General features: G+C 34.9%; 1 protein-coding gene across 6 annotated transcripts in view; it reads left to right on the top strand.

Moving 5' to 3' along the window:
- The window catches only part of NIPA2 (NIPA magnesium transporter 2), a 30,937-nt gene extending 17,038 nt beyond the window's left edge, over positions 1 to 13,899 (top strand). For all 6 annotated transcript variants that reach the window (XM_079128450.1, XM_079128447.1, XM_079128449.1 and 3 more), the window contains 5 exons: positions 70 to 299; positions 1,416 to 1,472; positions 7,302 to 7,392; positions 8,687 to 8,847; positions 12,945 to 13,899. In XM_079128450.1, coding sequence (XP_078984576.1) covers positions 161 to 299; positions 1,416 to 1,472; positions 7,302 to 7,392; positions 8,687 to 8,847; positions 12,945 to 13,579 — 1,083 coding nt within the window. In that variant the 5' untranslated portion in view covers positions 70 to 160 and the 3' untranslated portion in view covers positions 13,580 to 13,899. The remainder of the gene's footprint in view (positions 1 to 69; positions 300 to 1,415; positions 1,473 to 7,301; positions 7,393 to 8,686; positions 8,848 to 12,944) is intronic.

The following is a 13,899-nucleotide window of genomic DNA, read 5'->3' as shown; positions in this document are numbered from 1 at the left end:
TAAATTTAAATTGTTTGTGAGCTATCATGATCATTCTGTGGACATCTGATTTCATTTTGTATTATTTAGATGTGAAGACTGCATCCCCTGCCTCAGTACCAGCAGTTTCTCTGTTCTGTGATCAATGTGATTCACAGGAGCTTCTTAAGTGACAAACGAAATGAGCCCAGGGCGTGGAAAATATGATTTCTATATTGGTTTGGGATTGGCTATGACCTCCAGCATTTTCATAGGAGGGAGTTTCATTTTGAAAAAAAAAGGCCTTCTGCGACTTGCCAGAAAAGGCTCCATGAGAGCAGGTATGTTATACCCTATGTGATTTGAAATGACTTAGGTTCTTTGACTATGGAAGAACACATCTTCATTCATAAGTTCAGTCAAACCTTTTAACTGTTCAAGAGTTCTGAATGTTTGTAGAGAATGAAATATTGATTTTGTAATAAGCAAAAAGATGTCAAATTAATTAATTTTCCACAATTGGAGTTGTTATCAAAGGAAGAGGGATCCATGCTAAATTAGTGTCCAGACTTTTCTTTAAATTTCTGTATATAGAGGAGGAAATAGGATTCATGAATAGAACCAGAGACTTATTGAAGTCTGGGATAGTCCATCATTCTGCCTCTGCTTTATTCTAGACTTATTTGGACCTCATGAGCTTTGGCAGTAAAAATTACTTTCTCTGTTTCCTGTGCCACCTTGGGCAAAGGAGAAAGTATTAACATTTGTTGTCTGTTTCCTGGTACCTCATCCTTGATCCTAAGGTACACTCTTAAAGAATATGCTTATAAAGGATTCATTCACCTTGATTTAAGTACGAATTGTGTCCTGACTTTGTTAGTTTGCTGAAAAGGAAAGTTGAGGAAAAAGCAAGATGTGCATCCAGGCAGCCCCAAAGTATGACCAGTTCTTAGTCTTTATAGAAAGCACTACAATATCCTGCTAAGTGGGGCAGATACCTTTATTTAAAATACTTATAGTCAAATGAGATTTTTGTTGTTGCTGTTGTGCTTTTTGTTCTGTGGTGCTGGGGATCCTTCCATGGCCTTAAACATGCTTGATTAGTGCTGAGCTACACCCCCGGACCCCTGGCCTATCTTTTTTTTTTTTTTTTTTCAGTGATTTTTTTTTTTTTATGTCTTTGTGTATTATAATTATACATAATAGTGGGATTCATATGCCATTCATATATACACAACATAATTTGATCAATCTTATTACCCACTACCAGGAGTTCTTCTCTTTCCCTCCCACCTCCCTCCCTCAGATCCATTTGCTCTATTCTACTGGTCTGTTGAATTATTAGTATTAGTATTTTATTTAGTGTGTTATAAGAAGTCTGTCGTTATAATAGTTGTCATAATTTATGTAAGCATGTGATAATCTTCCAAATAAGTAAAATATTTCTTCATTCACAGGTCAAGGTGGCCATGCATATCTTAAAGAATGGTTGTGGTGGGCTGGACTGCTGTCAAGTATGTATAGAGAACATTGCAAGAAAATGTTATAACTATATGTTAAAATATTTGCATATACTCTCACAGCCTTGTTACTAGCAAATTTTATAATTTAAATCTTATTTTAGTGAAAGAATTCAAAATGTATTTAAACCTGTAAAAGTAATTCAGCAGTTAATAGTTTAATTTGAATATCAAGACCTTTTTTACCCATCTGATTAGAACATGTTTGATACCCCTGTACATTTTTTAAAATACTGCTCAATTTAAGAAAATAATTTTGTGACTGGCGTTATAATTCAGTCACAGAGCACTTGCCTAGCATTTGCAAGGCCATGGGTTAGTTCCCCAGCACTGAAAAAAAAAAAAAAAAGGTAATTTTAAAAGGGAAATTTCATAGGAAAATCTGATTTTCAATTGTTCCCCCTCCATTAGTTCTCATTTCAAATTGAAAAAGAGACATTTTTATTTGATAAGACTGCCCATGCTTATTTTGAAGACTGTCTTTAAACAGGTATATAGAAAAGCTTGTCCTTAACACCCTTGAGTCTTGATTATATAACAATTGCTTATTGATTGTCTCTTGTATGCCAGACATTGTTCTAGGTGCTGGAGATATACTAGCACCAGAAGATAAAACAACATCGTGCCCATAAACTTTCAATAAGTAATTATAAAATTAAAATGTCTACTGGGGGCAGTGGTACACACCTGTCATTCCAACATTTTATGAGACCGAGGGGGCAACATTGCTTGAGACAAGGAGTTCAGTGCCAGCCTAGGCAACATAGTAAGATCCCATGTTTTAAATTAGTAATTAAGTAAGTTAAATGTAATTAGAGGGAGGAATAAAAGAGGTTACGAATTTAGCAAAAGCAGCAGATAGAATCCTGACCCATAGACTCTCCAGATATGGGGAATATCTTGACTACAAAACAGGTTTGCTTAGTACACTGGCATATAGTGACGTTACAGATTTGCAAAAGAACTGAAAAGAAATTTTAGAATTAAAAAATGAAATAAGCAATTTTCCTTACAGTAGGTTAGGAATGACTGGAGAGAGACTTAGTGAACTGGTAGTAGTTTAGTAGAGATTAGAATAAAGCAAGCAGAGACAAAAGAACGGAAAACATAAATACAAGGATTATGGAACTTAGAGTATTCAGTGAATAATTGAAGTCTCTGAATAAGGGACAGAGAGAATGGAGAAGAGGCAATATTTGAAGAGAAAAATGAGAGTTTTCCAAAACTGACCAAATTTTCCAAACTCCAGATGAAAGAAGTTCAACAAGACCTACACAAAATTTATGAAGAGAAAATTTACTACCTAAACACTTCCGAGTAAAAGTAATGAAAACCAAAGGCACAAAATTATAAAAGCTGTCAGAAAAAAAAGAAAAATCAGCATACCTTCAAAGGGATAACAGATTGATAGCAGAATTTTAACAACTTTGGAAATAGAAAACTGTTAGAAATAGAGCTTCAGAATGCTGAAAAAGTACTGGTAGTAGAATCCTCTATTCAGTGAAAATATACTTCAAGAATAAAACTAAACATATATTTTGGACAAACTAAAACTAATAATTTGAAAGAATACAGTTAGCAGAAAGAGATTGATCCAAGTGGAAGTTCATAGATAAAGAGAGTGAGGAATGTGTGAGATATCTGCTCGAATGTTGATGAATAAAAATAATAAAACTAAATATTTAACTTGAGGGACTGGGGTTCTAGCTCAGTGGTAGAGCACTTGCCTAGCATGTGTGAGACCTGGGGTTCAGTTCTCAGCACCACATATAAATAAATAGAAGAAAGTAACAGTAAAAATAAACAGAATAATATAGTAATAAATAGAATAATAGTAGTAAAAATAAACAGAATAAAGACTACTAAAAGTATTATTATTATTATTTTTTTCGGTGCTGGGGCTCGAATCCAGGGCCTTGTGCTTGCAAGGCAAGCACTCTACTGACTGAGCTATCTCCCCAGCCCTTACTAAAAGTATTTTTTTTTAAATATTACACTTGACAGGTTTAGGGTACATGTTGTAATTTCCAAGATGTTTAGTAAAAAAATAAACCAAGTGTATAACTTTCACATGAATGGTGGAAAGAATAATAAAAAGATTAATTTTTAGACAAAAAAATGGTTCAAAGGGGGCTGGGACTATAGCTTAGTTGGAAGAGCATTTGCCTAGCGTGTGTGAGGCACTGGGTTCAATTCTCAGCACTGCATATAAATAAATAAAATAAAGATCCACCAGCAACTAAAAAAAATACTTAAAAAAAAAAAAAAGAAAATGGTTCAAAGAACAGATTAGATAAAGCAGGTGATGCATAAGAATTTAAAGTCATCACGCAAAATACAGAAAGTGAGACTTTTTTTAAGCTGTTTTTAAAGAAATCAGTTTAATAGATAAATAAGAATGGAAGACTTCTCTGGACATTGCAACCAAATTCCTTGATTGACTTCTAGAAGGAACAAATCATCTCTAAAAGGCATTTTTAGAAATTAAAAGGGAAATTTGAGTATGAGTTATTTATTAGATGGCATTAGTTTATTGCTTTTGTTAGATGTGATAATGGTTTTTATGCGTAAGTAGGAGCATATGAATTAAGGAGATGTATGCTTGTAATTTGTCAAAATATTAGCAAAAGGAAAATATCTAAAAATAGGAAAAGATCAAAAATATATTAAGTAAAATAGTGACATCTATTAAGTGTGAGTGGTCGATATTTGGCTATTGGCATTTTATTGTTTCTGCACATTGATGTTTCATTATTTAAACATTTAAAAATAAAATTTTTAATAAGGATGATATATTTAAAGCAGTATGTGCCAATTACTACCCAACATGAGTGCCCCAGTTCAAAGGCAAAGATTATCAAATGAGAATTTTTAAAACCAACAAAAAAAACCAGGCACAGTGTTGCATGTCTGTAATCCCAGTGGCTCAAGAGGCTGAGGCAGTAGGATCTCAAGTTCAAAGCCAGCCTCAACAAGAGCTAGGCACTAAGCAACTCAGTGACACTTTGTCTCTAAATAAAATACAAAATAGGGCTGGGGATGTGGCTTAGTGGTTGAGAGCCTCTGAGTTCGATCCCCAGTGCAAAAATAAAACAAAACAAAAAACAAAGAAGCCAACTACATGTTTTGTTTTGTTTTTTAAAGATACAATAAAAAGCACAAGGTTGTAGAATGGCTGAAAAAGAATGGAAAAGCATACCAGAGAAAAGTTGTGATATTAGATAGAAAGTACTTCAAAGCAAAAAACAATACTGGAAATTTCAGGAGATCATTTCATACAGATAAAAGATTTAATTTTTATAGAGTTTATTAGTTCTAATGTCAATGATATGGCATTGAAATATACAAAGCATAAATTAACACCAAGGTGAAATAGAAAAATCCAATGTCTCATAGTGAGGAGTTTTTTTGTTTATTTTGGTATTGGGGATTTAATCCAGGTACACTTTACCACTGAGCTACACATCCTCAGCCCTTTTTGTTTTTTATGTTGAGACGGTCTCACTAAGTTGCTTAGGGTTTCGCTAAATTATCCAGACTGGGTTTGAAATTGGGCTTTTTCTGCCTTAGCTTCCTGTGTTGCTGGGATTGCAGGTGTGGACCATTGTGCCTTACATTCTTTTCACTTGCATATGGAATATTAACCCATATTTACTATTTGTTGGACCATAAAGCCAGTCTTAAATTTTTTCATAGAATTTAAAGCACAATATTTTCACATCAGTATAATTACATTAAAAATCAACAAAAAGATAATATGGAAATCCCATGTGTGTGGAAATTATATTTCATGTAACCCATGGTTCAATGAAGTCAGAATGGAAATGAGAAAAAAAAGTTTTAAATATTTAAAGTAGAAAATATTTTAATATAGTGATAGAAATCAGTGTATCATTACTTGTGGAATATAACTGAAATAACTAGATTGAAATTTATCATTTTAAATATATATGCTTAACAATAAAAATGTGAAGCATCTAACAATAAAATAGAAAAAGAATGGCAAAATAAACCTAAAAATGTGGAAGGAAGTAATAGAAGAGCTAAGTAGGAAATGAAAGGCCCATTAAAGCCAATATTTGGTTCTATAATCAGAGTAATAAAGTTGATAAACCTCTATTGAAACTTTTAAAAAAAGGGGGAAGGTGAAATAGCTGTTTGATGTAGCAAGGTTTTATAATATTAACAGGTTGTTATAAACAGTTTTGCTTCAGTAAACATGGAAACAAATAAATTAGATTCATTTCTAGAAAAATAACAAACCTAAGAGAAAACAGAAAATCAGAATGCTCCTCTTAGAATGAATTTGTAATTTTAAAACATTTACATGTATTAGTAAACCCTGGGCCTGCAAGATTTAATTGGCAAGTTCTTTGATCATTTAAAGAAGGAATAACTTCAGTGAGAGATTTTCTAATAATAGAAAAAAGGGGCATACGTTACCTCATACTTCTTAAAACGCTAGCATAATCCTAATACCAAAACAAGAAAGAAAATTATAGCTCAGTCTCATTTTTGAGCTTATGTGAAAAAATCCTAAATTAATACATCATCAATAAGTCAGATTTATTCTGGGGAAGTGAAGTTGGCAGAGTTTTGGAAAACCAATTGCAATTGCAATTTTAAGTCTGACAATACTATCTGTAGCGAAGAGTATGGAAAAGAAAGCTTTTATACACTACTAAGTAGAAATTGATACAACCATTTTGGAAAAACAGCTATGAGGGATTCTTAAGAGGTTATGTCCCTCCTCTGCCTAGAATTCCCTAGGGTCTTTTCCATTTATAGAATCTGAAGTGGGACTGAGCAAGGTCCTATCTTTTTTTGATTCTGTTAGAGCCGCCCTGGCTTCTTTGCTGTTCAGACTTGCCAGACATATTCAGTCAGGGTTTTAGTACTTTACATTACCCCTGCTTGGAATGTTTTACCCCAGATAGGTATACAGTATGAACTCCCTCACTTCATTTTAGAATGTTCAACAAGTTTCCTTTTCAGAGAGTCACTTCCTGATACCATAATATAAATTAGGACACATTCATAACTAACTTCTATTCTTTACCCTGACTTTGTTTTTTCTCCATAGTACTTTTAAGTACTTGGGCAGAGGGTGAGTGGCCAGTTCATGTATGTACTGGGAATTAACCAAGGGGTGTTCTACCACTAAGTTACATCCTCGGCCCTTTTTATTTTTATTTTGAGATAGGGTCTTGCTGTGCTGCCAAGTCTGGCTTTGAACTCCCAATCCTTCTGCCTCAGCTTTAGTAGCCAGAATTACAGGCATGAGCCACAGCACCAGCCTCTTACCTTTAACTCTTTGAAACATGTATTTTTTGTGTCTTTCCTCACCAAATTTGAAGTGTTAGGTGAGTGGTGTTATGTTTTTCTTGCTGTATTTCCTGGTCCTAAAACAGGACCTGGCATATTGTATGATTTTATGTTTTTAAATGGAGGAGCCAGTGAGAAAGACTCAGAAGTACCTTTAGATCAGTGTTGGCTTCTTTTAGTTGATCTGTGTTTTTGTCCTAAAATAAAAATATCCAAATTATTTTATTAATGCACCTTCATATAAATATAAACTGGTTTTTTCAATTAAAATTATAGATTTGTGTCATATCTAATTGGGCACTAAACATTTGCAATTTACAGGAGAATTGTAATCTTTATTAACAAAGGGGAGAAAATATGAACATTATTGAATACAATTGAAATAATACATAGATTTTGCATAAAATGAAAGAATTTCCAAATTGAATACATCCATTCCTATCTGAAAGTTTTTTTGTTTTGTTTTGTTTTGTTTCCCCCAAATTGTCTATCTCTAAGTGGGGGCAGGCGAGGTGGCCAACTTTGCTGCATATGCCTTTGCACCAGCCACACTAGTGACGCCACTGGGAGCTCTCAGCGTCCTCGTAAGGTAAGGGGACACAGCATTTCTTGTATGCAAACAATAGTCAGTATTTTAGTCTGTATTCAGTACTATCTAATTACATGTGTTCAGCATAATTTAAATTTCAGCAAACTAGAGGACTTATTTTTGCACTGTGTAGTAATTTGCTCTTAAAAAGTTGTACTCTGCATAGGCAAGCTGTTAATTTGTTGGGGGAAAATGATTTTGTGCTTTACCCTGTATTTAGAGCCAGCACTAGTTCTTTGATTTCATTTTTTGAAAATTCATATTTGTTCCAATATTTATCTTAAGTGTATGTATACTTTGGTAGTTCATGATTGGTGGTGAATACATTTCTACACCTGTTACAGAAAACCATTGACTAACGTGAGGTTCCATGCCTGTGAAGACTGACCTGAGGTGCTTGTTTTGCAGGACCAGTCTAAGGCTTATCCTATTTCTATTATTTTTAATGATTATTCCAAACAACTAAGCTCATTTTGAGGTCTGGGTTTGGGTTAGTATTTGGAAAGTTGATTGACCATAGTTAGGTATTATTTTTATTCTTTGTTTTAAAAAAGCTACATGTAAAATGGGATTTTGATACAAGTGTTTACCCTTAACTTTCCTTACATATTATATATATATATATATATATATATTTTTTTTTTTTTTTTTTTTTTTTTTTTTTTTTTTTTGCGGTGCTGTGGATCGAACCCAGGGCCTTGTGCTTGCAAGGCAGGCACTCTACCAACTGAGCTGTCTCCCCAGCCCTATATTTTTTATTTATTGATTCATACTATATTTTCTTTTTAGGTATGGATAAACCAGTGGTATTAAAATATAATTTATAAACAAATTAATAATTAAATGACTGAATTCCTAGTTTCTTTGGCTTTTAACTCCACATTTCTAAATAACAGAATAATTAATAGGCAAATTATATGCAGTTAAGTGAACATGTAAGTGGGATGCATGAACTAGTAGGGATAGATTAAAGTTGAGCAATTTTTCAGCATTGGTTTGGATAGTCTTTAATTAGAAATAAAGATGTATAAACTGTAGCTCTTTTATTGTCCATTTCATATGGACTTCTTCCTGTGGAAAGATGGTAAATACCTTAGAGTATGGTGAAGTAGGTGATTCATCTTAATGATTGTATGTGCATTTTTTTTTACTTTGGTTAAAGACCAGAATCTTTATAAGCTCTCTGTTTAGTGTGAGTTCAGTGATTTTAAAATTATAAGTCTGTTGATATTTAAAAGTGAGAAAAGTAGTTGATTATTTGAAATTTCTCAACCTTCTTTTCCCCCCATTTTAGTGCCATTCTGTCTTCATACTTTCTAAATGAAAGACTTAATCTTCATGGGAAAATTGGATGTTTGCTAAGCATTCTAGGGTCTACAGTTATGGTCATCCATGCTCCAAAGGAAGAGGAGATTGAGACCTTAAATGAAATGTCACACAAGTTAGGTGATCCAGGTAAAAAAAAAAAAAAAAAAAAAAAAAAAAAAACCTTTATTCTTTCTTTATGTTTGTAAAAGTAAAGTAAAAATCTTCACACCAAGTACTGGGGATAGTTTACTACTGAGCTCCATCCCCGGCCCTCTTTATTTTTTTTTTATTTTTATTTTTTTTTGAGACAGGGTTTTGTTTTGTTTTGCTTTTGTTTTGTGTTTTGGTACCAGGGATTGAACCCAGGGGTGCTTAACCACTGAGCCACATTTCCAGCCCTTTTTTATATTTTTTATTCAGAGAGAGGGTCTCTCAAAGTTGCTTAGGGCCTTGCTAAGTTGCTGACACTGGTTTTGAACACCTGATTCTTTGGTCCTCCTGCTTCAGCCTTCCAAGCCACTGGGATTATCGTGCCTTGCTGAGACTGACCTTGAACTAAATTCTCCTGCATCAGCCTCCCAAGTAGCTGGGATTATAGGCATGTACTTCTGCACCTAGCTCTTTTTTTTTTTTCAATACGTTTATTTTTTTAAGTTGTAGCTAGACACCTTTATTTTTATTTTTATGTGGTGCTAAGGATCAAACCCAGTGCCTCACGTGCAAGGCAAGCGCTCTACTGCTCAGCCATAACCCCAGCCCTGCACCTGACTCTTTACTTTTACTTTTTAACTGAGTTTTTATTTTTTTTTATTTATTTATTTTTGATACTGGGGCTTGAACCCAGGGGTGCTGTACCACTGAACAACATTCCCATTCTTTTTTTTAATTTTGAAGCACGGTCTCCCTAACTTACTCAGGGGCTTGCTGAATTGCAGAGGCTGGCCTCAAACTCATGATCCTCCTGCCTCATTCTTCAGAGTTGCTGGAATTATAGGCATGAGCCACAATGGCCTACTTAATTTAGTTTTAATTTTAATCAAATTTTATGAGCACAGAAACAAATGGTTCCACAGAACTTATTATGAAAAATAATAAAGTCATGCCCCCTAACCCTTCTGTTTCTTCTGTTCTTTACTCTGTATTTTTAAATAACATGGTGAGCCACATCCCCAGCCCTGTTTTGTATTTTATTTAGAGACAGTGTCTCACTGAGTTGGTTTGATCCTCACTTTTGCTGAGACTGAATTTGAACTCTCAACCCTCCTGTCACAAGCCTCCCAAGCTGCTGGGATTACAAGCGTGTGCCACAACACTCTGCACCTATTTAAGTTTATTTAAATTACTTATTTACCTTATTACTTCACAACTTGTACTATCAGCTTAGGCACATTATGATTTTTCCTTCTTTGTCTTATGTTTTGTCTAAACTGATAGTTAACCTTGTTTTCTTAGTTCTCTGGATACATCACTCTCCTGAAATTCTTATCCAGCTGTATAATTGTACTGTCAGTAATTTCAAATGTATAGATATTCTTGGTTTCATCTGTTCTGGAAATTTCCCTCCCGGAGTCTTCTATATGGATATCTAGATAGCCATCTCAAGGCTAGCAGCACAGTTGTCTTGGATTTTCCTTCATCAGCATCCTGGGGATTCCCTTCATTTTGGGCTTTTCCTTGAATCCCTGAATTCCTAAATCTTGGGTTCCAGTAGAAGATGAGAAAGGACACGGAGATGAAATTTTTAGACACCTTGTACACCTCAAAATATCTTTAACCTACTGTGACCTCTATTGTTTTTTTACTTCCACTAAATGTGGAAGTAAATTTATTGTTACTAAATGTGGGTTCATTTTTATCCATTGCACTAAGAACTTATAAGGTCTTTTTAATATGAAAAAAATGCATGTCTTACACTGGGGAACTGAGTTGAATTTTTCCTTTGATATTCTGTTTACTCTGTGAAATTCTGTCATCTTTTGATTTGATCTCCTGAATTGACCATTTCTTTTTGTGTGTGTTTGGTGGTACTTGTTATTGAACCCAGGGATTTGTGATGCTAGGAAGATACTCTACTTTTGAGCTAAACCCCCAACCATTTCTTATATTTTTTCCCTCATTTTATCATTTTGCCTTTTTCTCAGTTTAATTTCCACCCCATATATCAAAATCTTAGCTTCAGTATCAGAATTTTTTGTGGGACAGTTTCTGTGATATCATTTTCCTTTTGTTTTTTAGGCATTTAATTTTTGTCTTTGGGGAGTTTTTTTTTTTTTTTTTTCCTTTTTAAGCAGTGCTGGGGATCAAACCTAGGGCCTGGTACACACTAGTTATTTTCTTTCTTCAGAGAGAATTTACATTTCCTCTGGCAGAACTTAAAAGAACAGCAGGCCACCTTCAGCCTGGTGTTGTTATAAGCTCCATTGGGTCTGGTTTCCAGTTTGCCTTTTTTTCTTCATAGACCTCTGGCTTTCAGCTGATAGCTTGGGCTCCTTCACATAGGGAGCTATGAGCTCCTGTGTCCACTAAGTACCACAAGACTACTGAAATCCTAGTTCTGCCTCACAGCCTCCTAGAAGGCTTTCTTTGGCTCCTCTGACCTTGGCTGTATAGCTTATGTGCCTGCAAATGCTGTTAAGATAATGGCACACAGAAATTTGGGGTCACTACTTGGTAGTTTCCTCTTTTCTGGAACTTGGCCTATTAAATCCTAGCTGCTTAGCCAGCACCAAATTCCAACATGTTTTTACCTAGTTCACTGAAACTTCCTTAAGTTTCCCTTGCTGTGTGGGCAGTTCCCCAGGGGACAAAGCAGAGGTGAGTGTTGAGCAGTTTTTCCCTTTTCTTTGAATTCTGGCACCTTAAGTTCTGGCTGCTTTGATTGCTCTGAAGTGTTGTTTGATTTGGGATTTTTTGGTTTTGTAATTTATCCATCATTGAAGTTGCTTTAGATTGCAACTTTAGTCTATATTTCCGTATTGCCTCTCAGGACATTAATAGTAGTTCATCTTTTGTTTGTTTTTTGTATGGGGAATTATTAATTTATTTGAAGTTTCTGTCTACTGGAAGAAACAAAGGCTTTGCTTTTTTCTGTTGTTTTGGCCTCTTGGTCTTTGCCTTCTTTTATTTAAAAGTCAGAGTGATCACATCTCCAGCAAAAAAAGCTCCCCTGCCTGGCCATAGACACCCTGGGAATTCAGTGGTGAGCAGAAGTTAAAACCTGGACGCATACTTTACCTCAACCCCTTATTTTGGTGTCATGCTCACATGCTCAGCTGGTCAGGAGTCCTCTATGCGTATACTGCAGGGGAGGGACAGAGTTATTCAGACTTGCAGAACTGGGCAGGGACCAGAGGTCTCATTGCTTCTTGAATGAACCTTTAGCCACACCTCTAGTTCAGTCTTGTCTTCATTCCTTCACAGGGACTTTTTGTTGAGTGTTTCTGAGTCATTTTCACATTGATCGCTACTGATATGATTCATTTATCTTGGATCAGTTACTTATGAGTTATCTTCTGCTTTGATAAAATATTGTTGCTATTATTTCCTTATTTTTCTGTATTTGTTTCTTTAAAAATCCTTTATTAATGGAGTTTAAGGAAGGGGCAGAGTGTCTTTCCTTGTCTTAAAAGTACAGATGGTTGTATCTGTACTGTAGGGTCATTGAGTACACATTGCCAAGAACAATGTGTGGCCACAGTGCTACGCAGTTTTTAGCTATTTTCATGTTGGCTTCAGTTCTCCAAATTAAACCAGAACCCCTATCGCATCTTTCAGATTCTCTTAATGACATGCTCTTTATCCTTGCACTTGTCCCTAAATATTAAGGAAAAAAATTACCCTTTTTAGGGAAAACTTTACTCTTAACTCCCATTTTTTAGCATCTGTACATTGTTGAACATTCAAGGGCACCTTGTGAATTCTCCACTGGTTTCTGTCCCTGTTCTGATCACCCTTGTTCTGTTCCACTTGCTCTGTGAGTTAGGGCATAAGAAACTACTTAAAAATATTATCAGTGTTAAAATTTTGTAAATATAAAGCATACTTTTAACTTTTCAGTCTGTACATGTAATGAAATTTTTGTGGTTGTGCATTTGCAAGGGCAATAAAAAAAGCTGATTTTTATTTTTGTTTTATACCATCTCACCTTCCTATGGCATTTATGTTTTGTTTGTGGAGTCTCTAAATGTTTAAGGACAATGTTTGACTAAATACTTGACCAAGCATCTTTTCTTTGCCCCCTCCAGGTTTTGTAGTATTTGCAACACTTGTGGTCATTGTGTCCTTGATATTAATCTTTGTGGTGGGACCTCGCCACGGACAGACAAATATTCTTGTATACATAACAATCTGCTCTGTGATTGGAGCATTTTCAGTCTCTTGTGTGAAGGGCTTGGGCATCGCCATCAAAGAACTGTTGGCTGGAAAGCCTGTGCTGCGGCATCCCCTGGCCTGGATTCTGCTGCTGAGCCTCGTAGTCTGTGTGAGCACACAGATCAATTACCTAAACCGAGCCCTGGACATATTCAACACTTCCATCGTGACACCAATATATTACGTTTTCTTTACAACCTCAGTTTTAACTTGTTCAGCTATTCTTTTTAAGGAGTGGCAAGATATGCCTGCTGATGATATCATTGGGACTCTGAGTGGCTTCTTCACAATCATTGTGGGGATATTCTTATTGCATGCCTTTAAAGACGTCAGCTTTAGTCTAGCAAGTCTGCCTGTGTCTTTTCGAAAAGATGATAAAGCAATGAATGGCAATCTCTCTACTATGTATGAAGTTCTTAATAATAATGAAGAAAGCTTATCCTGTGGAATTGAACAACACACTGGTGAGAATATCTCCCGGAGAAATGGAAATCTGACGGCTTTTTAAAAAGAAAGATGCAATTTAAAGGTTAATTCATAATTATGTTATAAAGTGATTTTGAATATCAGAATCTGTCTGAAAAAGCATTGTCCTCAAATAATGTTCTCTAAAGACAATCTTTTTTAAGTTTTCACTAATTTGAACCAAGAAGTTACTTTTCTTATATTTAAACAATGGTAGCTCACTAAAATGGCCTCAGTATGTGGCCAATTTCTATTAACATTGTATTATTGTAGAGGTATTTTACATTTTGATTCTTTCTTCAAAATCTAAATGCACTAATGACAAGTTTTAAGTCTATAAAAATGCTTTATTTTTTCATTGGT

Source organism: Sciurus vulgaris (genome assembly GCF_902686455.1).
Source record: "Sciurus vulgaris genome assembly, chromosome: 2".
In the NCBI taxonomy this organism is placed as follows: Eukaryota; Metazoa; Chordata; class Mammalia; order Rodentia; family Sciuridae; genus Sciurus; species Sciurus vulgaris.
Note: the sequence above shows the minus strand (reverse complement) of the source record. Positions and strands in the feature narration are given on the sequence as shown.